At 37.4% G+C, this 22,497-nt stretch overlaps 1 protein-coding gene and 1 long non-coding RNA gene across 2 annotated transcripts; one reads left to right on the top strand and one right to left on the bottom strand.

Annotated features, from left to right (window-relative positions):
- Positions 1 to 16,635: 16,635 nt before the first annotated feature.
- Positions 16,636 to 19,115, bottom strand: LOC149495586 (uncharacterized). The gene is made up of 3 exons (XR_016321117.1): positions 18,760 to 19,115; positions 17,820 to 17,885; positions 16,636 to 16,988 (listed from the first exon to the last, which is right to left on the bottom strand). It is a non-coding gene; the product is annotated as an uncharacterized LOC149495586 (long non-coding RNA).
- A 2,263-nt stretch (positions 19,116 to 21,378) lies between these two features.
- Positions 21,379 to 21,935, top strand: LOC149495587 (uncharacterized). The gene is made up of 2 exons (XM_089723210.1): positions 21,379 to 21,638; positions 21,740 to 21,935. The coding sequence occupies exons 1-2, from the start codon at positions 21,379 to 21,381 to the stop codon at positions 21,933 to 21,935; spliced, it is 456 nt and encodes a 151-aa protein (XP_089579336.1).
- Positions 21,936 to 22,497: the final 562 nt, after the last annotated feature.

Consider the following 22,497-nt stretch of genomic DNA (forward strand, 5'->3'; position numbering starts at 1 on the left):
TACATCCATCTCACCTACTCGCTCCCGAAGCATCTCCTGATAGTAAGTATAGATGCTCTCATACCTGACCCTTTGGTCAGAGATAGTGGGCTCCACTCTAATGGCAGCTCGGAGGCTTGCCCGCAAGCTTAGACGGTCTAGTGTCCTTATCCTATCATCAAAGACTACTGACTGTCCTCCAAACGACAATCTCGTGCTAGCAGCAAGGTCTATTGGCGTGATGGTCATCTCATCGAACGGTGGATGGATTGTATGTGTGTTATCCATCCACCGCTCTATAAGCACCATAATGCTGAATGGTAGAGTCCGACCTACACTGGAGCAAGGGTATCGACAAAGCGATCGAAGCCTGCCTCCCGAACATGCTCCTAGACTCGCTCAAGCAACCGATCAAACCATTCACTGGGTGCAAAGGTGTTACCGCCGGATTTCCCGTGCCTCACACCCTTCTATAAAAATAAATCGCTGTGAGTATGCTAATAAAGTGCATAGGCACGTCTTTCATGTATTTGATTCAAGTAAGCAAGGAAAAATGACAAAAATCATAAAAATAATGTGTCACGCAGACAATGTGGTGCGAGCCACAGAGAAGTGACACATGCCATAAGCCTTGTAGAGTAAGCCAAAGGCTTGCAGTCTAGCCAAACACCATTCAAAGTGGCGCAAGTCACAGCTACTCTGGCGTGCCCGTGACATGCCTAAAATCCCAAAACATCTAATCAGGTAAAATTCTACTCATTTTCTGATTTCTAACCTAATATTTGCATGTTTGTAGCCCTAACAATGTAAGAAAAATAAAGAAAAGGTTCTGGACTACCTCCGGTGTGCTCCTATAGAGGTGACTGGGCAAATCATGCCGCACACTAATCTTAGTTCTTGCATCCAAAATGAATTCCCATAACTTCATCTCGTGGCCCACAAGGCGAGTCACAGGGTCGATCGCTGCATCACCAGGAAGCCAGTCCACAACATTTTTAGCAGCCATGAGTTCTGGTTGCAAAAGAGCGAAAAAGAGAGAAGGAAGAAAATTTGAAAAGAGAAGGAATAAAAAAGGTTGAAAGTGACAAAGTGATTTCACTTTCACCTTTTATAAGAGATTAGTGGGCCTATGGGCCCTACTTAAGCCTTCGGGTCCGGTTCGGCCCAAAGGTCCATTAACCATGACCAGCTCTCATACTTAACTAGCAACCTGTCAATGGTAGCCGACCTAAGCAGGGGCAACACACTGCTGGCCATAAGTAAGTCTTCTCATTTTGCATGCCATGGCACAATTTTCAATGAATTCACAAAAATTCACAAAACACACACAACTCCACATAGACTCATGCACACACACAAATTCACACAAAATCACACACTCCTTTACAAAATCATGCATCAAATGCGCACGCTTTTCTAGGCCTAATTTTGGAATTTCCAACCATAATCGGTCGAAGTGCCTCTTCTCTTATGTTGTTAGAATTGTTGTTGCAGGTGCCTCCCTAAGCGGAACATTTCAAAATGAAGTCATCCCAAGTGACGCACCTTAAGCCCCCCCTGAGTGGCACATCTAAGCCGTCCCGAGTGGCACACTGTAACTCCCCTGAGGCAGGTTTTGAAAGTCCCCCTGGGCAACGTCCAAAGGACAACCTTCCGTGTGGCACATAATCTGACCGCATGTCAAATGCTGTAATGGTAATCCACATTAACAAAGCCAATAAAGTGGCGCACCTCATCCATCAAAGTCGTGCACACCACGCAAACTAGGTAAGTATTTTCTTACTTACGCGTCTACTTTACACTTTGATGACATTTTCCTTGAAAAGCAAAATATTATCAAAGTGGGGGCAAATTGTAGACGCTTCAAATTTTACCTCTAAAAATTTCGGTGATGATATACTGTTTTTTGCATATATTTGGATCGGGATGCCCGATCACCGTGGTTCTCGGACCAATGGTCTGTGGTTGAGATTATCCATATGTTTAACCACTTTTATTTTTTCAGGTTACCAGGCGTTTCGCGAGGAAACTGGGCCCGAGAAGCGCATCAGATTCCCCTGCATACTTTTTGGTGCTCTACCTCATTTTGCATGCCAACCAGTCGGATTTTATAAAGTGGGCCCGGTTCGCTGTAGGGCCGACAGTGGCATTTTTGCCACGTCAGCCCTAAATGGGGCCACCAACCCTCAAATATCTATAAGTAGACATTGGGGGTGAGCTTTGGAGGAGGATTTTTTGGATTGGAGGAAGAAACTATTGCCTTTTCAAAACTCAAGTAAAAGATCAAAGGCAATAAGTATTACCCTTTGATCTTAAGTTAAGATTTTTGTCTATTCAATAGCAAAAATCCTCAAGATCAATCAAAGAATCCTAAAAAAATACATTTTTAATCCTATATCTCGGATTATTGGATCAAGGACCAAAGAGTTGGGTTTCTTCATCCATTTCCATCTAATCTTCAAAGGAATCTCCAAAAGGTAGTTTCTGAGGACCTCAAACCTATTTCTTCATCTTTTTCTTTTCTTTTTCGATGTTTTAAACACATATTCTGGGTTTGATTATGAGAAAAATCTAGGATCAACCACTAAGGGGTTTCTGTCCCTCTTTGGCGTGTGGCCAAAGACAGTGGCGTGCGCCACATGCATTTGGCTCACGCAACAAGTGCTCAAATTCTCCTGTTTTACCCTGTTAAACCTACAAGCCTTCTTGATCTGGGAAAGGCCCTACACCACTACGTGTGGCGCACGCCATAATTTCTTGTGGCACAAGGCTTTTTAATTTAGAGGATCTGAATGTATAAAAATTCAATAAATGTCCCAATTCGAAAATCCAATGGCCAAGCTCTGACCTTAACTGTAACACCCCTTCCCGGTCCACCCGTAAACCCGAATGAACCGAGTCGAGATGCTACAAACTGGTTGACTGTATGGTCTGACATGCTGAAAACATACTGTATATTGAATATAATAACATGCCGGTACTGTTTCCAAAAATAATGTAATTTACAAAACATGATACAAGTTTACAAAATGAAATGGGCCCAACTGTGTGCCCTGTACATGCCATAAAAAGAAAAACAAAATGAGTTTCTACCCTGAAGACCGAGTCTTCTACAGATGAACTGCAGCAGTTGTACGCGGACTCTCTATGGACCAGTCTCAAAACCTGCGAGTTAGACAGGTAACTCGCTGAGCAAATAATGCTCAGTGGATATCTCAACAAATAAAGAAACAATTAAACGCATACATATATAGAAAGAACCATGGAAACATATATGGCACATATAAGCTCACACATTATGATACTTTCATGATATCTTTTGTACTGTTTATAATCCTGTATAATTCATGAAATGTTATGTCAAGATATCTGAATGGCTCCATAAGGTTATAGTGAAACCGAAGTGATAAGATAAACTGTATGAAACTGGATGAAACTGTATGCTATAGGCCCCGAACCGGATTCGCCTATGCCAATATTGTCCGTTTTGGTGCCCCTAACCGGATTTGCACCGCACGGTTTAATCATATCCACTCAACGGCCTGTAGCCGGAGTTCCAAACTATATGGGGCGCAGATCTGCTATTCTATGTCGCGACATAGCCTTATCTACATGGTTTCTACCTAACCTCAATGGAGCTTAAGATTAGCATGTCAACAATGTAACACAATAGCACATAAGTGGTTTCACAACGTCATCGTTCATCATATTGATTTGATTTCACACCATATGAATGCTTGTATGTTGTTTTAATCCATGTTCTTATGTTGTATTTTTGTTGTAAAATGATTGGATGCATGCATGTTGAGCAAAGGAATGTGATTACATAGCAATTGAAAGGCAAAAGAGTGTCACAGCACAAGTCGCGACCGCGTATGTGAAAGTCGCGAGCGCGACTTGTGCATCCTGAGAGTCAGTGTGTTTCTGGCTGAAGTCGCGACCGCGCAGCACAAGTCGCGAGCGCGAGATGAAGTCGTGAGCGCGCTTGTGTGATTCGCGAGCGCGAGATGCGCACACTGAGAGTCAGAGAGCTTCTGGCCAAAGTCGCGACCGCGCATATGATCCTCGCGAGCGCGAGTTGTGCAATTGAGAGTCAGAGAGCTACCTGACTCAAGTCGCGAGCGCGCAATAGGAAATCGCGAGCGCGACTTGCTTTCCAGTATGCGCGAGCGCGCGACGTGATTCTGTGCAGTCTGTGTTCTTTTGGCCATAACTCTCAATAGCTAACTCCAAATTGAATGATTCAAAAGCCCATGTAAAGCTAACACAGAAAGGAACAAATAACTCTTCTATGACAATTCCTAATTCCATCATTATATGGGTCCAAAATCAAGATGAAGTTGCTGGTAACATTTCCAGCTAACTCTGTTTCCGCTTCATATATTCATCCCCTGTTTTCACATCATTTCCAGTACTTCCACCCAACAACAAGCAACATATCATCTCATTGGCAACACACCACACAATTTTTCATGCAAAGAACATGGGAAATAACAAGAGATATCAAACCTGTCTTGCCACAAAGCTGGGGCTCTGTTTTAACTTCTCTTTTCTGCTACCTTTGAACTTTCTTCTCCTATACACAAGGATTCTCATAACTCATCTCCAATATAACTCAATTAAAGAGTGAATAACATATAGCTTCAAGGAATTCTACTTACTTGGAGTGGACTTACTGCGTAACTTGCATGAAAAGTGCAAGGAAATGGAAGGGAAACGTAAGAAGAAAATGAAAAACGTGAAAATAGGAAAGTGAAAATGATAGGAACGGGTAGACTCTAGAAGCAATGACTTGGCTGTGTAACATATCTACTTGGTACCTCAAGTGTACAAAGACACAACTTAATACCCACACTGTATGTTTGGCTGCAAACAAGGCCTAAACTTTTTCATGCAAATAAGTCCACTTATCATCTCATGCTACCCCAACCGGGTTTGGTTCAACCCAACTCACCCTTCCTCTATGAAATGACTCAACTCAACGCACTAGGATGTTACAATTCTCCCCTCCTAAATAAAAACTTCGTCCCGAAGTTTACCTGTTGTAAACAAATGCGGATATTGTTGTCGCATGGTTTCTTCTGATTCCCAAGTTGCTTCTTCTGTCTTATGATTCCTCCAAAGAACTTTCACCAATGCTATTTTCTTGTTCCGCAATTCTTTAGTTTCTTTGGCTAGGATCTGAACTAGTTCTTCTTCATACGTAAGATCCGGCTGAATATCAATCTCTTCCGCTGATAACACATGTGAGGGATCTGATCTGTATCTCCTTAACATTGATACATGAAAGACATTATGAATTCGATCTAAGGTTGGAGGTAATGCTAGGCGATAGGCTAATGGTCCTACGCGTTCAACAATCTCGTATGGACCAATGAACCTAGGGCTAAGCTTACCCTTTTGTCTAAACCTTAAGATCTTTTTCCATGGTGAAACTTTCAAAAATACTTTATCCCCAACTGAATACTCAATGTCTTTTCTCTTTAAATCCGCATAGGATTTCTGTCGATCACTTGCTTCCTTCAGCCGTCTTCTGATGATTTCTACTTTCTCTTCTGTGTCTCTCACCAAATCTGGACCCAAAATCTTCTTCTCACTAAGTTCTGTCCAACATACAGGTGTTCTGCATCTTCTACCATACAATGCTTCATAGGGTGCCATCTTGATGCTCGCTTGATAGCTGTTGTTGTAGGCAAACTCCATGAGAGATACATATTTGTCCCAACTGCCTTCAAACTCTATAACACATGATCTCATCATGTCTTCCAGGATTTGAATTACTCTTTCTGACTGGCCATCTGTCTGCGGATGAAATGCAGTGCTGAAATGCAGTTTCGTTCCTAATGCTTCTTGAAGTTTACCCCAGAACTTCGATGTAAACCTTGGATCACGATCAGAGATAATGGATGATGGAACTCCATGTAGTCGAACTATCTCACTAACATAAATTTCTGCTAACTTGTCCAGAGAATAGTCCGTCTTGACTGGTAGGAAATGAGCAGACTTGGTTAATCTGTCCACAATCACCCATACTGCATCATGCTTCCGCTGTGTCTGAGGTAAGCCAGTAACAAAATCCATCGTGATCTGATCCCATTTCCATGTTGGCACTGTTATGGGATGAAGTAACCCGGATGGCAGTTGATGTTCTGCTTTTACTTGTTGACATGTTAAACATCTTGTTACAACATCTCCGATGTCTCTCTTCATGCCTGGCCACCAGTAGCCTTTCTTCAAATCTTGATACATCTTGGTGCTACCTGGATGCATTGTATATGGACTGTTATGAGCTTCATGCAGAATCTTTTGTCTGACCTCCCCTGTCTGTGGTACAACAATTCTATCTGCATAAAACAAAACTCCATTGCTATCCAATCTAAATTTCCCACCATGATCTGCCTGGACTTGTTTAACCCATAGTGCTATTTGTGCATCTTTCTTTTGTGCTTCTGCAACTTCCTGAATCCAAGATGGCTGGACTTGCATCTGTGCTAGAATAACTCCCTGCTGTTGCAACTCCATGCTGATTCTCATTAAGCTCAAAGCATACAAGGATTTCCGGCTAAGGGCATCAGCTACTACATTAGCCTTGCCCGGATGATAATTAATGACATAATCATAATTAGCCAGAATTTGCATCCACTTCCGTTGTCTTGAATTCAAGTCCTTCTGTGTTGGTAAGTACTTTAAACTCTGATGATCTGTGTAAATGTAACACTTTTCACCATACAGATAATGCCGCCATACTTTAAATGCTAGAACAATGGCTGCTAGTTCTAAATCATGGGTTGGATAATTCAATTCATGTGGCTTCAATTGTCTGGATACATAGGCCACCACTTTCCTATCTTGCATGAGCACACATCCTAACCCAGTATGAGAGGCATCACTGTAAATCTCAAAGTCTTTACCTGACACTGGCTGAGTTAACACTGGTGCTTCAGTCAACGTTCTCTTCAAAGTGTCAAAACTCTGCTGACATCTATTATCCCAATGGAATACAACCTCTTTCTTCAATAATCTTGTTAAAGGTGATGCAATGATGGAGAATCCCTTTACGAACCTTCTGTAATAACCGGCTAAACCCAGAAAACTTCGAACTTCTGTAACATTCCCGGGTGGTCTCCAATCAACAATAGCTTCAATCTTCTTAGGATCCACTCTGATACCCTCTGATGACACCACATGTCCTAAGAAAGAAACTTCTTCTAGCCAAAACTCACACTTACTGAGCTTAGCATACAGCTGTTTATCTCTCAAAGTCTGAAGTACAATCCGTAAATGTTTATCATGTTCTGCCCTGTCTCTGGAGTAGACCAAAATGTCATCTATAAACACCACCACAAACTGATCCAGGTATGAATGAAACACGCGGTTCATAAGATCCATGAAAACCGCTGGTGCATTTGTGAGACCGAATGGCATTACTAAAAATTCAAAGTGACCATATCGGGTCCTGAATGCAGTCTTGGAGATATCTTCTTCCTTTATCCGCAACTGGTGGTATCCTGATCTGAGGTCAATCTTAGAAAATATACCTGCACCTTTTAACTGATCAAACAAATCATCAATGCGAGGCAATGGATACTTATTCTTGATCGTCAACTTATTCAGCTGTCTGTAATCAATGCACAGTCTGAATGATCCATCTTTCTTCTTAACAAATAATACCGGTGCTCCCCAAGGTGATACACTGGGTCTGATAAAGCCTTTATCCAATAACTCCTGCAGCTGAATCTTTAACTCTTTTAACTCTGCTGGTGCCATTCTGTAAGGTGCAATAGATATTGGTGTTGCTCCAGGATAGACATCGATGGTAAACTCTACTTCCCTTCTTGGTGGTAACCCTGGTAACTCATCTGGAAACACATCTGGATAATCACATACTGTTGGTATATCTTCCACTTTCAACCTTTCTTTCTCTATTTGTAACGCACATACCAAGTATGCTTCACAACCCTTCTGAATTAATCTCTTTGCTGCCATGGCTGATATCACATTACTCAAAAACTCTCGCCGCTTCCCGACTACTGTAATCTCTTCCCCTGTTGGTGTAGATAACGTCACCCTTTTCTTTGCACAATCAACTAGAGCATTATGTCTAGATAGCCAATCCATGCCCAGAATAACATCAAATTCCCTAAATGGCAACTCCATAAGATCTCCTGGAAACGCCTTTCCATGAATAACAATTGGACAGTCTTTGATCACTGTATGAGTTGTTACTACATCTCCTAATGGATTGGTAACCAACATACCCTGACTCACATGTGCAACTGCTAACCCTTTAACCCAAGGTTTAGGTACACTAATGTATGAATGAGATGAGCCAGGATCAATCAAAACATAAACTACATGCTCAAATAAAGAAAACTCACCAACTATAACATCTGGAGCTTCCTCATCTTCTCTGGCTCGCATGGCATAAACCCTGGCTGGACCCCTGGTCTCAGGCCTGTCCACAGTCTCTGACTGCTGTCTCTGCACTCCGGAAGCCTCACCTCTACCTCTACCTGCTATGAACTGGGTAGGAACTCTTGCCTTCTTCGGACAGTCTTTCTTCTGATGGTCTGATGCTCCGCATGTCCAACATTTACCGGTCACCAACCAACAATCTCCACCATGTCGTCTACCACAATGCTCACAAGGTGGATACGGATAACCGGCTGACTCTGCACCTCTACCGGTGCCTCTACCAGTTCCTCTGCATGAACCTCGAATACCACCGGCAGAACTAGCCACAACTGATGCTGCTGGTGCATGAACACCCCTAGCTATGCCTTGGCTAAAAGAAGGTCTAGAACCAGCTGAACTACTAGCACCTCTGAATCTCTTGCTTTCTGACTGGGATATACTGGGTGCACTCTGAGTCTGGTCTCTTCTTTGCTGAGACCGCTGGCGTCTAGTACGCTGATTAGCCTGAATTCGCTCTATCTCCTGAGCTGCCTCTACCAAGGCTGAGAATTCTCTGAATCTGGAAGCTACCACTCCCATCTGAATTTCATCATTCAAGCCTTCTTGAAACTTCTTACACCTTTCGGCCTCTGTAGACACTATCTGCTTACCATACCTGCTAAGTCTAGTAAATTCTCTTTCGTATTCAGCTACAGACATTCTGTTCTGTCGCAGGTATAAGAATTCCTTCCTTCTCGCATCTAGGTAAGCCTCTGTAATGAATTTCTTCTTGAATTCATCCAAGAAGAATTGCCAAGTACGCTGATCTGCTGTCACTCTCTGTTGCACAGTGGTCCACCATGTATATGCCTCCTCTATCAGCAATGAAGTGGCACAAACCAACTTGTCTTCTGCTGTACACTGCAATTGTTCTAGGACTCTCGATGTCCCATCTAACCAATACTCAGCAAGCTCTGGGCTATCATCTTTACTAGCTTTAAATTCCTTTGCACCGTATTTTCTAAGCTTCTCCAGTGGGGGCTTTCTCTCTCTTTCTACTGTTACGGGTGCTTGAGGCATCACTCCTGCAATTTGTCTAAAAGTGTCTGCAAGTTGCTTTAACAGCACCTCTTGACCTGGTGCCACACCTTCCACTGGTCTAGCTTGACTTGGTGCTACTGGAGCCTCACCCTCCACTGCTCTGGAGGCGTGTGACTCACTTTCTCCTTCTTGAGACATCCTCCTAAAATAATAACAACTGCTTAGTTCATCAGGGTAGTCATGGCATGTACATATACTGACTTATGCATTCAAGCCCGGGGAAATTAAACCGAGGGCTCTGATACCAAAATTTGTAACACCCCTTCCCGGTCCACCCGTAAACCCGAATGAACCGAGTCGAGATGCTACAAACTGGTTGACTGTATGGTCTGACATGCTGAAAACATACTGTATATTGAATATAATAACATGCTGGTACTGTTTCCAAAAATAATGTAATTTACAAAACATGATACAAGTTTACAAAATGAAATGGGCCCAACTGTGTGCCCTATACATGCCATAAAAAGAAAAACAAAATGAGTTTCTACCTTCAAGACCGAGTCTTCTACAGATGAACTGCAGCAGTTGTACGCGGACTCTCTATGGACCAGTCTCAAAACCTGCGAGTTAGACAGGTAACTCGCTGAGCAAATAATGCTCAGTGGATATCTCAACAAATAAAGAAACAATTAAACGCATACATATATAGAAAGAACCATGGAAACATATATGGCACATATAAGCTCACACATTATGATACTTTCATGATATCTTTTGTACTGTTTATAATCCTGTATAATTCATGAAATGTTATGTCAAGATATCTGAATGGCTCCATAAGGTTATAGTGAAACCGAAGTGATAAGATAAACTGTATGAAACTGGATGAAACTGTATGCTATAGGCCCCGAACCGGATTCGCCTATGCCAATATTGTCCGTTTTGGTGCCCCTAACCGGATTTGCACCGCACGGTTTAATCATATCCACTCAACGGCCTGTAGCCGGAGTTCCAAACTGTATGGGGCGCAGATCTGCTATTCTATGTCGCGACATAGCCTTATCTACATGGTTTCTACCTAACCTCAATGGAGCTTAAGATTAGCATGTCAACAATGTAACACAATAGCACATAAGTGGTTTCACAACGTCATCGTTCATCATATTGATTTGATTTCACACCATATGAATGCTTGTATGTTGTTTTAATCCATGTTCTTATGTTGTATTTTTGTTGTAAAATGATTGGATGCATGCATGTTGAGCAAAGGAATGTGATTACATAGCAATTGAAAGGCAAAAGAGTGTCATAGCACAAGTCGCGACCGCGTATGTGAAAGTCGCGAGCGCGACTTGTGCATCCTGAGAGTCAGTGTGTTTCTGGCTGAAGTCGCGACCGCGCAGCACAAGTCGCGAGCGCGAGATGAAGTCGCGAGCGCGCTTGTGTGATTCGCGAGCGCGAGATGCGCACACTGAGAGTCAGAGAGCTTCTGGCCAAAGTCGCGACCGCGCATATGATCCTCGCGAGCGCGAGTTGTGCAATTGAGAGTCAGAGAGCTACCTGACTCAAGTCGCGAGCGCGCAATAGGAAATCGCGAGCGCGACTTGCTTTCCAGTATGCGCGAGCGCGCGACGTGATTCTGTGCAGTCTGTGTTCTTTTGGCCATAACTCTCAATAGCTAACTCCAAATTGAATGATTCAAAAGCCCATGTAAAGCTAACACAGAAAGGAACAAATAACTCTTCTATGACAATTCCTAATTCCATCATTATATGGGTCCAAAATCAAGATGAAGTTGCTGGTAACATTTCCAGCTAACTCTGTTTCCGCTTCATATATTCATCCCCTGTTTTCACATCATTTCCAGTACTTCCACCCAACAACAAGCAACATATCATCTCATTGGCAACACACCACACAATTTTTCATGCAAAGAACATGAGAAATAACAAGAGATATCAAACCTGTCTTGCCACAAAGCTGGGGCTCTGTTTTAACTTCTCTTTTCTGCTACCTTTGAACTTTCTTCTCCTATACACAAGGATTCTCATAACTCATCTCCAATATAACTCAATTAAAGAGTGAATAACATATAGCTTCAAGGAATTCTACTTACTTGGAGTGGACTTACTGCGTAACTTGCATGAAAAGTGCAAGGAAATGGAAGGGAAACGTAAGAAGAAAATGAAAAACGTGAAAATAGGAAAGTGAAAATGATAGGAACGGGTAGACTCTAGAAGCAATGACTTGGCTGTGTAACATATCTACTTGGTACCTCAAGTGTACAAAGACACAACTTAATACCCACACTGTATGTTTGGCTGCAAACAAGGCCTAAACTTTTTCATGCAAATAAGTCCACTTATCATCTCATGCTACCCCAACCGGGTTTGGTTCAACCCAACTCACCCTTCCTCTATGAAATGACTCAACTCAACGCACTAGGATGTTACATTAACTGGTTTCTAATGCGAACTAAGTCAATCTTTTTTTTATGAACATCAACATTATGAGCTTAAATCTCATGTAATCATTTAAATTCCTGTCATTTAATTACTATCCTTTATTTTACAAGCACTTTACTATTTCTGTCCTAAAATATTCTTCCTTTTATGTTAATGCTTTACGTTTATTATTCCTCTAACCCCATTATTCATTAATCTTGTATTATTAACATTCATCATTTTCATGATTATTTAATGAATGTATGATATGTGCTCTTGTGAATGTTTATTATTATTTGTGTTTGTGGTTTCTTTATGTTTAGTTTGTAATTTAAGTTTTATTGCAAAATGTAAAGAGTCCTTAAAATGATTCCTAATTTTGGCTTATATGTACTAATTTATGGGTATTGAAAAATTTGAAGGGTTTAAGGATAGATTGTTTTTTAGGAAGTGGTTTGTACTCTTTTCTCCTCCCCTTTCTTCACGAATATTTGCAATAAAACTTGTATTACAAATATAATAGCCATGAATGTTTATATTTCATGGCTATTATATTTGCAATAACTTGTATGAATGACATCTTTTCTAAAAATTGCATGAAAACCGTTTTACATCTCAATTTTAATTAATCGCATTATTGCTAATTGTGAATCTTTGGATAATGTGGAGGCTGGTTTAACCGGATGAAATGAGTGTCTAATACCTTTTCATTTTGTACCTAACTACCGAATTCGTCTCTATTTTAAGACCAGATTAGTCAATGCCAAAAGATCGACTAATTCGAGAATTTTTCCTAATAAGGGTGGCGACTCCAAAATAAAACTCTTACTAAAGTAAGAGAACTTTTTTTTTTTCGAGGATTGAACGGGTTTAATAAAAGAAAACCATTTTTATTAAATAAAATAAATCAAGCCCGTTCAATTCGGTTCTTTCTAAAAAAAAAAATCTTTTGGGAAAATCCCAAAATTCTTAGTAATCATTTTGGCTATAGTAGCAGTATTACTTAAAGTAAATTTTTAAAAGTAAAATTTAAAAATTTTGAAAGGTTTAATTATGTGTATTCTATTTGAAAATTTATTTTTTTAAAAAAAAAATAAACGCAATCAAATCATACAAATGTAAAGAAAAAATATTAATAAAAATAATAAATTTTTTTCTTTTTTTATCTCTCTTCTAAATAAAATATTATATATATTCTATTTGAAAATCTATTTTTAAAGAAATATATCCAATCAAATCATATAAATATAAAGAAAAAAGAATATTAGTAAACGAATATACTTTTTTATTTTTTTATACCTCTTAAAAAATACAATATTTTAAATTATAATTAAAATAGAATCAAATATTTAAAAACTAAAATATTAAAGTTTCCAAATGTCTCTTATTATATATATTTATTAAAAATAAATTTAAAAAAGGTAAAACTTAAAATTATGCTTAATTATTTTTAATTTTAATTATTTATATGTATTTATTTAAAAATTAATTTTTATAAATATATTCAATCAACTAATAAAATATAATTTTCTAATTGGCTATGACTTAGGTTAGTTATTTTAGCATGTTCAAAATTTCATTAAAGACACTATAGAAAATCTCATTATTCACCCTATATTCCTACATTTATATATAATACTATCTTTTTATGACGTAACTTGCACATTGACTATACTCGTTATATATTTGTACTCTTTTAATTTTTTTTATCGATATAATTTTAGCATAAGTTTTTATTTATATTAAAATAAATACAATTGTTTAATTTGTATTAAACTTTATCGTACAAGCTACTTGTAATGTTACTTCTTATATATTTAATTCTTTTTTTTCATAATGAAATGGTCTCAAAATAAAATTTAACTCAATCCATAGACCTAATCCTTTAATTTCTAATTTATAAATGCAGATTCTTAAACTTTAATAAGTGCCCAAAAGAAAAGAAAATCAAGTTATTACTCAATCCCCAACCTCCTGCCCTCAGCCCCAAATCAATATATATATACAACTATAATGAAATAATAATAAATTATTTTTTACTATTGGGTAAAAAAAAGAAATGAGCAGATGATCTGAATTGATAATGATAATTATTTTAGCTATAGTGACAGTATTACTTTACTAGTGCACTAGAGAAATCAATATATGTACATACACACAAATTCTTGAAACCTCAAAAAGTGATCCAAAACAGAAATATATAGTTCTATTTTTTTTTCAGTTCTATAAGCATTATTTTCTTTCAAATCAAGTAGATTTAGAATATAATAAAAAATATTAAAAAAATTAAAAATGTTTAATCATTAAGAGGCATCTATTTATTGCAAGGATATATATAAATATCTTCCTAAATTAAAGTGATAGTAGTTACAAATTAATTTAATAACGAAAAAAAATAAAAAATAAAAAATTGTTATTAAAAATAGAACTCTTCTTGGAATTCAGCATATAACAAGAAACAAATCATATTTGAAAAAATTATCCATTTGAATTTCAAAATCTACCCTTTCTTTAACTAAAAATGTTGTAATTTCATGAAATTTGATGTGGATAGACCAAAAAAGAAAAAACGATTATAGCCAAATCGATAAATGAAAATTACAAAGCAAATAATTTTAGAATCTAATTTTATTTCTCTATTTTTTTAAGTTGCAAATTTAAAATAAATTAATTAATTAATTAATTAATTAATAAGAAAGATTGCATAAAAGAAATGTTCTATCATCACCCGATAAATCCTCGATTTTCCCTACAACCATATAGAAAAGAAAAGAATATACTTTTTTTTTCTTTTTTATTATGTGTATGTATTTATTTAAAAAATAATTTTTAGAAATTATCTCCGATCAAATAATAAAATGTAATTTTACTTTTTTTTCGTCTTAACCACAAGTATCCCGAGTCCAAACCCACTGAATTAGAACTAAATCCTGTTTGCACCGGGTCGGCCCAAGAAAATATTTTTATATATACAATGAAATATTTTTTTAATTATATATTTTGCACTGCAATAAATATATTTTGGTACTCACATTAAAAAATATAATATAAAACAATAGGACAAGGGCTAAGATGTAAACGCCACGCTTAAACTTAAATTGGGAAGCAGATCCCTATTTTTGGCTTTCTTGGCTCCAAGCAATGTCTCTTCATTTGATTGGAGTTGTTAATGTAAATATATGATTGACTTAGGTTAATCCTTAAATTATGTTGTTTTAAATGTATGATTGCTTTAGGTAAAGCCTTAAATCATGCAAATATATTATTAAGAAGTGACACTAGCTAGATTTAGGTTTCTTACCTGTGTTTATTGATGTTAGTGTGTATGCCCTACAATCAATCATGTCCACATTATTTTTACTTGTTATATTTTATTTAATTAATAAAAGACGTTTTTTACTTTTAATATTCAATTCTAAAATTCATCAGATAATATTACTTCCAAAAAAATTATAACGTGGTTATAATCATGAGATTCTTATTGCATCAATATTGTTCCTATATGTTCCTAGTTAATATTCTATCAATATTAGACAAAATGACCGAAGCAGTTAGAGATTAATACATACTATGTGCTTTTCTTTGTGAAAAAAAAAAAGGAGCTGTTCTCATAAGTTAAGGTATATCAGATACTTGAAACTAATATGATTCTATATGGATAATTATATCTTATATGGGGACTGTTATGTTTTGATCATTACTACTCGAGTGATGCATTATCTTATATAGGGAATGTTGTATTTTGATCATTGCTACATGCTACTCTATTTATTGGTAACAAATATGAAATAAGATGTTATAAATTGTATGAAGGGACTTGAGTGATTGAGATGAGATTCATCACTCTTGATAAATTAGAGAAAATTCAATACTTGTTCTCAACTAGTATTGATCATGAAATCCTCGCCAATTGTGGAATGAGATTAGAAAATTGGATTTAAAATCTTATTCAAATGATCAATAGCTATTACTTAAAGAAATAGTAGGTTTAACATGACAGGCATGCTCTACACTTAAATGACTAAATCCAAACATTATTGATGAGGAGATATTAATTACACTGAGAGGCTATTCCTAAAAGGATAGGCCGAACCATTGTTTACTTTTCAAATATTTGATGGGAAAATTATAGTGTGATCTCTATGGTTTATGAAATATAATTAGTCTGTTCATGTCTTTTAGAAAATAGACTAAAATATTCTAATTATAGCTTAATTCCGTCAGATTATAAAGTCCTTTCGTTCAATTTTTGTATTTTTTCCATTAAGTATTTTATGAAATAATAAAAATACCCTTTTATTTTTAAAAACACAGGGATAGGCTAGTTGTATTTTTCAAACCTTAGGGACTGCACTATAATTTTTCTGGTATAATATTTTACTATCTCTCATTTGACCTCTATTTTTTCTTGTTGACTTAATGGAAAAAATGCAAAAATGAAATAGAATAACCTAATAGTGTAACAGAAGCAAAATATATGGACACATTAATCTATTTAAAAAAAAACAAGCTACAGACTAATTGTATTTCACAAACCACAGGAATTGTAAGAAATTTTTCCTATTTAGCTAGTTTCGATTTGTTAATAGACATTACACTTGACCTTCGGATATAAACTAAATTAATTATATTAATTATCAATATATTTGAAATATAATGGGTCACTGTCACGACCCGAAACTATGGGCCGGACCGGCACTAGGGTCCAGGTAAGCTTAAGGCCCCCGAGGCCCGTAGTAAGCCTAAACTACTCTACTAACACCAGTCACACCAATGAATAATAACAGTAAGCCCATACCAGTAGGGTTTAAATATAATTATTATACAACCCGGCCCAAAATTTAAATATCTGAATTGAAGTTTAATTTGGGCCTAATTACGATAAGTCATATTCAGAAATTTGGGTATACTAATATGCCTACGTCTAATATATAACATGTCATTCCAAAAGAACGCATACGGCATGCCTAATTAAAATACATAATCCTATAACTGCGGAGTTCAATAACAATCAGATAATAGAATAATTACTACATCCAAATTTAAATAACAGAAATATAAAGTTTACATTTATAACTCTGCGGAGAAGATTGCAGAGCTTCCGTTGGATCGGCAACTTCCTAATACCTGAGAAGTTTGGAGAGAAGGGGGGTGAGTTTTTCCAACTCAGTGAATAATAATAAATAATACACACCACATACAGTCACACGAAATGCGCCCTAATATACTGAATGGACACACAACGGTCAGGCATATGACATAACATCAGCACCCACAAACAATATCATCTTCATATAATCACAACACGTGGAAATTAGTCAGTGGAGTCACCGAACCCCCGATAAGCCGTCCTCCCACATGGCCCATCCTCTCACATGTGCACCAGGGAGCCGATCCCCCATACTGGCCGACCGGTCTAATCCTCACTTGACCAGCCCTCTCATTGTTTTTTCATTCTCTCTATTCTTTTCCATACCAACAGGAGGTAACCCGGTCGTCTCCATCAAATCTAGATCATCAGGCGCTCACAACAGGAGGCCACCCTGCGGGCTACGGTCAGATCTAAATTATCAGGTACGCCCAATAAAGATACCAACCTGTGGTTTTTCCATATCACACAGATCAAAGCAGTGGTGCACACGGGGGCGCCGATCTCCCATTTACTCGGCTAAATTTCATATCATTTTCAGGATCCATATCACATATACCATTCTCACAAACCCGTGGTGACCCACTTCATCCCAATTCCACACAAACAAATCACAGTATAGTCACAGCACAGATAATCAAACGATTCATCCAAATGCACAATTATATAAGTATAATTATAATGATCGAAACATAATATATATATGATAAAATACTCATAATATGTTGTAAATATGAAAAAAAATGTAATGTTTATAAATAAGTGTTATGTAGATGCAGTGTTGATGTGCATTATTCATTATTACTCACAGTGATGGAGAGCAAGGTTCTAGCTTTGATTCTGTCCTGGAGGAACACTAAATGGACCCGGGCGATCTAAGAAATTACAAGAACGACACAAAAAGAATAATTCTATCAGACAAAATATTTATTCACCACTCTAAAAAATTTTATTTTATATTCTAACTTCTCTACGTAATTAAATATGGTAATATAATTTATTTTCTATAATAATTTACTTCCTTCTAACTTGTATTTTATTTCCTACCGAAATTTATTTATTATTTTTTTTTTCTTTTTTTTTCTTTTTTTTTATTTTTTTTTCTACCGAAATTTTTTTTATATTCTACCGAAATTTCGGCAACATCTCCCCTAAAAATTGGACTATCCACCTGTTAAAATATCAACAATATATCTAATATTTTCCAAACCACACAGCCCATCCGTCGGGCAGTCAATCAATCAAATTTCCCATCCTCCATCAATCTTCAACATCACCACACAATTAAAATTATACATTACAATAACATTATATCTAAACTACCTTAACTAAATCAACAATAAAATTATAAAGCTATTAACTACTCACATTTACCAATTTAAATTAACTACATTAATTAACTACAAATAATAAGATTAATTTAATTAACTAACATTAACTTAGCTAGATTAATTAATTACAAATGATAATAACATTAATTTCATTATCTAATATTACTAAATTAATTAACTTCAAATAATAAAATTAATTTAATTGACTAATATTACTAACACTAGCTTAATTAATTAAACTAGCTACAAACAATTAACTACAACTAACTTAACTAATTAATTACTAACACTAATTACTAACACTAACACTAACACTAACTTGACTAACTGAATTAACTACAAACCATTACTTTTATTCACTAAAACTAACTTAACTAAATAAATCAGCTAATTTCATTCACAAATCTTAAAATTTTACCCAATTTTATAGTGTTGCCGGAATGCGATTAACCGGAAATGGGGCTGGCGGCGTGGAGAGAAGCGGAGCAGCAGGCACGGTGGTGGCGCTACCAAGTGAAGGCTGTGCTGCTGCCGTGCGCTGCGAGATCTGGCAGAGGGCGGAGCTGCTGGCAGTGGCGCGCGACGTGGGAGGCGTGAGCTGCTGCTGTCTCGCCAGGGACACAGGCGCAGTGAGGAAGAAGGGAAAGAGGGAAGGGAAAAAGGAAGAAGAAGAAGGAGAAAAGAAGAAGAAGAAGAAGAAGAAGAGGAGGAGGGAGGAGGGTGGTGGCGCTGTGGTGTTGCTGGGTGGTCGGAGGCGTAGGGAGTGAGTGAGGAGAGATGAGGCGTGTGCTGGATATAGAGGGAGAAGAGCTTTCTAGATGGTTTGGGTCGAACCGGTTCGGTTCGGCCTAAATCTTCGATTTAATAACTGGTTTTCGGCTTTTTCAATCGGTTTATGGTTCGATTTCTCACAGTATTCACACTAAAATATTAATATTAATTTCTAGGCTGTCGGTACATTAGATTTAATTGGAAAATCTTTGAAAATATAAATTCGGGTTGTTTCAGTCACACATATGTGAGAAATTAAGAAATGAGAAATCAAGTAGGGCTTAATTATAAATATATTTTAGAATATTAAGAGCAGAATTATAATTTTACAGAGGCTATAATTTTGATCTAAAATACTAAGTAGGGACTTATATATATATCTAAAACTTATTGGATTTAAATATAAAATATTTTAAACATTGATAAACTAATTATAATTTAATTATTTAATTAGTTAAATTAATAAAAAAATAACTAGGGTTACATCATAAGCTAGTGTGTTTATATGTAGTCTCTCATATGGACTAAGTTAAAGGAGTGTATTTTGAGCTAGCACTCAAAATACTTTTTGCTTTTCAAATTCTGTAAAGTAATTTTATGGGTTTTTTCATTATCAATTCGTGTGGATGATTGGATGTTTTCAATTTTAGTTGCGAAAAATTCCACAAAAAAGTATTATTCTAAACTAATTTTTACTGTTTTAATTAATCATTTAAATGTGATTTCATTGGATTAAAAAAATTTGAGTTATCATTTCTGTTGCATATTTTGTTTAATATAAACCCACAATTGCATTAGAGCCTCCTTTAAATAATTAAAGTGTTTTTTTTTTTTTTTTTTTTTTTTTTTTTTTTTAAGTCTTGCCGTAGGCATGTGCGCCGTCTTGCCTTTGTGCATATGAGCAGCGATTCTTCTTTGGCTTTTGACTATAGCGAATGACGTGAATATGGCGCATGATCTTGCGTCTCTTACTCTCTTTGATGATGAAGACCAGCCTTTCATTGTTGAGCAATCTCAAGACAACGAGACACCGGTAGACTACTCTCTGTGCCTTGTGGGTCGCCTGCTAACTAACAAAAAAGTTAAACTTTGCAGCCATGAAATTAGCCCTTGCAAAATTTTTGGTAGCCAGGGAAAGGGATCTGTATAACTGAGGTAGACCCCCAAGGTGTTTTATTCCAGTTTTTTCAACCTGTGGATGTCAAACGAGTTTGGAATAGAAGTCCATGGTCTTTCAACAACCACCTCCTGGTTTTTGACAAAATCCCGGATAACACTGCACCACGAGATGTTCAGCTTTTCTTGTTTGAGGGTACAGGTGCTTGGACCTTTGCACGGATTTATGTTTAAGACTACAGGCCAATTGCTAGGGAACTTTATTGGCTCCTTTGTTTCTTATGATCCTAATAACAATACTAATATATGGAGGTAAGGGATTGGTTGGATGTGCAGTTTCCATTGAAAGGGAGGAAGCGTTTGCGGAATGCTAAGGGAGGGAAAGTTGTGGTGAAGTTTAAGTACGAGCGACTGCCGATCTTTTGCAACATTTGTGGTCGTCTAGGCCATAATGACCATAACTGTGCTGCACTCTATAGCTCCTCAGCAATGGAAAGTGAACCTATTATGTTTGGATGGGGTCCCTGGCTTAAAGCCAACTTCCGTCAGAATCCTGGCCTTACGGATGATGGAAAGCGGTTTCGAGATGCTAGTGTTGCACCGATTTGTGGGGATCCTGATCTCTTTCCTATCACATATCCTGTCACTGATAGTGGTACCGTGCCTGTAAAGCCAACTGATAATGGTCAGCACGTGGCACAAAATTCATTTCCACAGAATGAGATTGCAGGAGAGACGCCTATTGTGAATGAGGAAGATGATTTGCTTGTGGTTGGCGATGGTAAGAAGAGAGAACTGGTTGAAGCGATTTTTGAGTCAGTGCGAGACATGGTTGTTGATTCTTCTATTGAAACAATTGTACCAGCGGTGGGACCTGACGAGGATCAGGCCCGCCGAGCGCAATGAATCTTCTAAGTTGGAACTGTCGAGGGCTTGGCAACCCTCAAGCAGTCAATGCTCTTAAGGAGCTAGTTATTATTTTTCTTATTGATCTCTTGTTATTGCAACTCGTATTAATCAAATAAAATAATTTTTGGGCTATGGGTATTGTTTCTCTGTTGATTCTATTGGTCATAGTGGTGGCGTTGCAATATTGTGGACTGTTGATATTGATTTACCAATTTCCAGTTATGCTTCTAATTATATTGATATGGCGGTTAATTTTCAAGGTACTGGCCAATGGAGAATCACTGGTTTCTATGGGTTTCCTCAACAATCTCGCCGTTACTTATCATGGAATTTATTGAAATCATTAATTGATGCATTGGATTTGCCTTGGATATGTCTTGGGGATTTTAATGATCTGTTATTTGAACATGAGAAGGGTGGTGCTGCTCGTGCCCAATGTCTTCACACTGGGTTCCAAAATACTATTTCAGATTGTAATTTGATTGACTTAGGAATGCGGGGGTATCCATTCATATGGTTCCATGGCAGGGGGGGGGGAATTAGAAGGAGGAGAGGCTGGATCGTGCTTGTGCAAATTCTTCATGGATTTTTTTATTCCCTAGCTATTCTGTGACTAATCTCTATCCTATTTTCTCTGACCATTCTTCGCTTCTTGTTAAACTGTTCGCTATGGTACAGATACCAAGACAGAGGCAATTTAAATTCGAGAATTATTGGCTTTTAGAGGATGGGTTTGCTGCGGTGGTTAGGAGTCAGTGGGAAAGCATGGTTGGCCATGATGTGCAGGCTAAGATTTAGTCTGTTTCTCAAGCGATTAATGCATGGAGTTCATGTCTGCATGGCAACCTTCGAACACGTGTTTCCTTGCACTTTAACTACTCTAACGCAAATCATTCCTTGTTTGTTTATACTAATGGCGCTAATCAATTGTTTGTTCTCGTTTATGGTGCTAATCACTTTAACTATTCTTGTCATAGGCATTAACTCTAAGCTAATTCAGTGGTTTGTTGATCAATTGCAATTAACATTTCTTGTTCGTGATTTAGGTGGCATATATTATTGTCTAGGCATATAAATCACCCATACAGCTCAGGGACTTCTTCTTTCGCAATCTAAATATATCGAAGAAGTTTCACAAGCCACCACATGATAGATTGCAAGGGCTGTCGTAAATCAATGGCCACTGCTCCAAATCTTAGCAAAGCCATGGGAACTACTCTGTTACTTGGCAATGAGTATCACCAAATGGTAGGTGCACTTTAGTACATCACTTTGACTCGTTCAGACATCACCTTCAGTGTCGACAAGCCGGTGCAATTTATGCACTATGCCACAGATGTCCATTGGCAAGCTTGCAAAC

The sequence above is a fragment of the Jatropha curcas genome, chromosome 6 (genome assembly GCF_041381405.1).
Source record: "Jatropha curcas cultivar XTBG-Jc1 chromosome 6, XTBG_Jcur_1.0, whole genome shotgun sequence".
NCBI lineage: Eukaryota > Viridiplantae > Streptophyta > Magnoliopsida > Malpighiales > Euphorbiaceae > Jatropha > Jatropha curcas.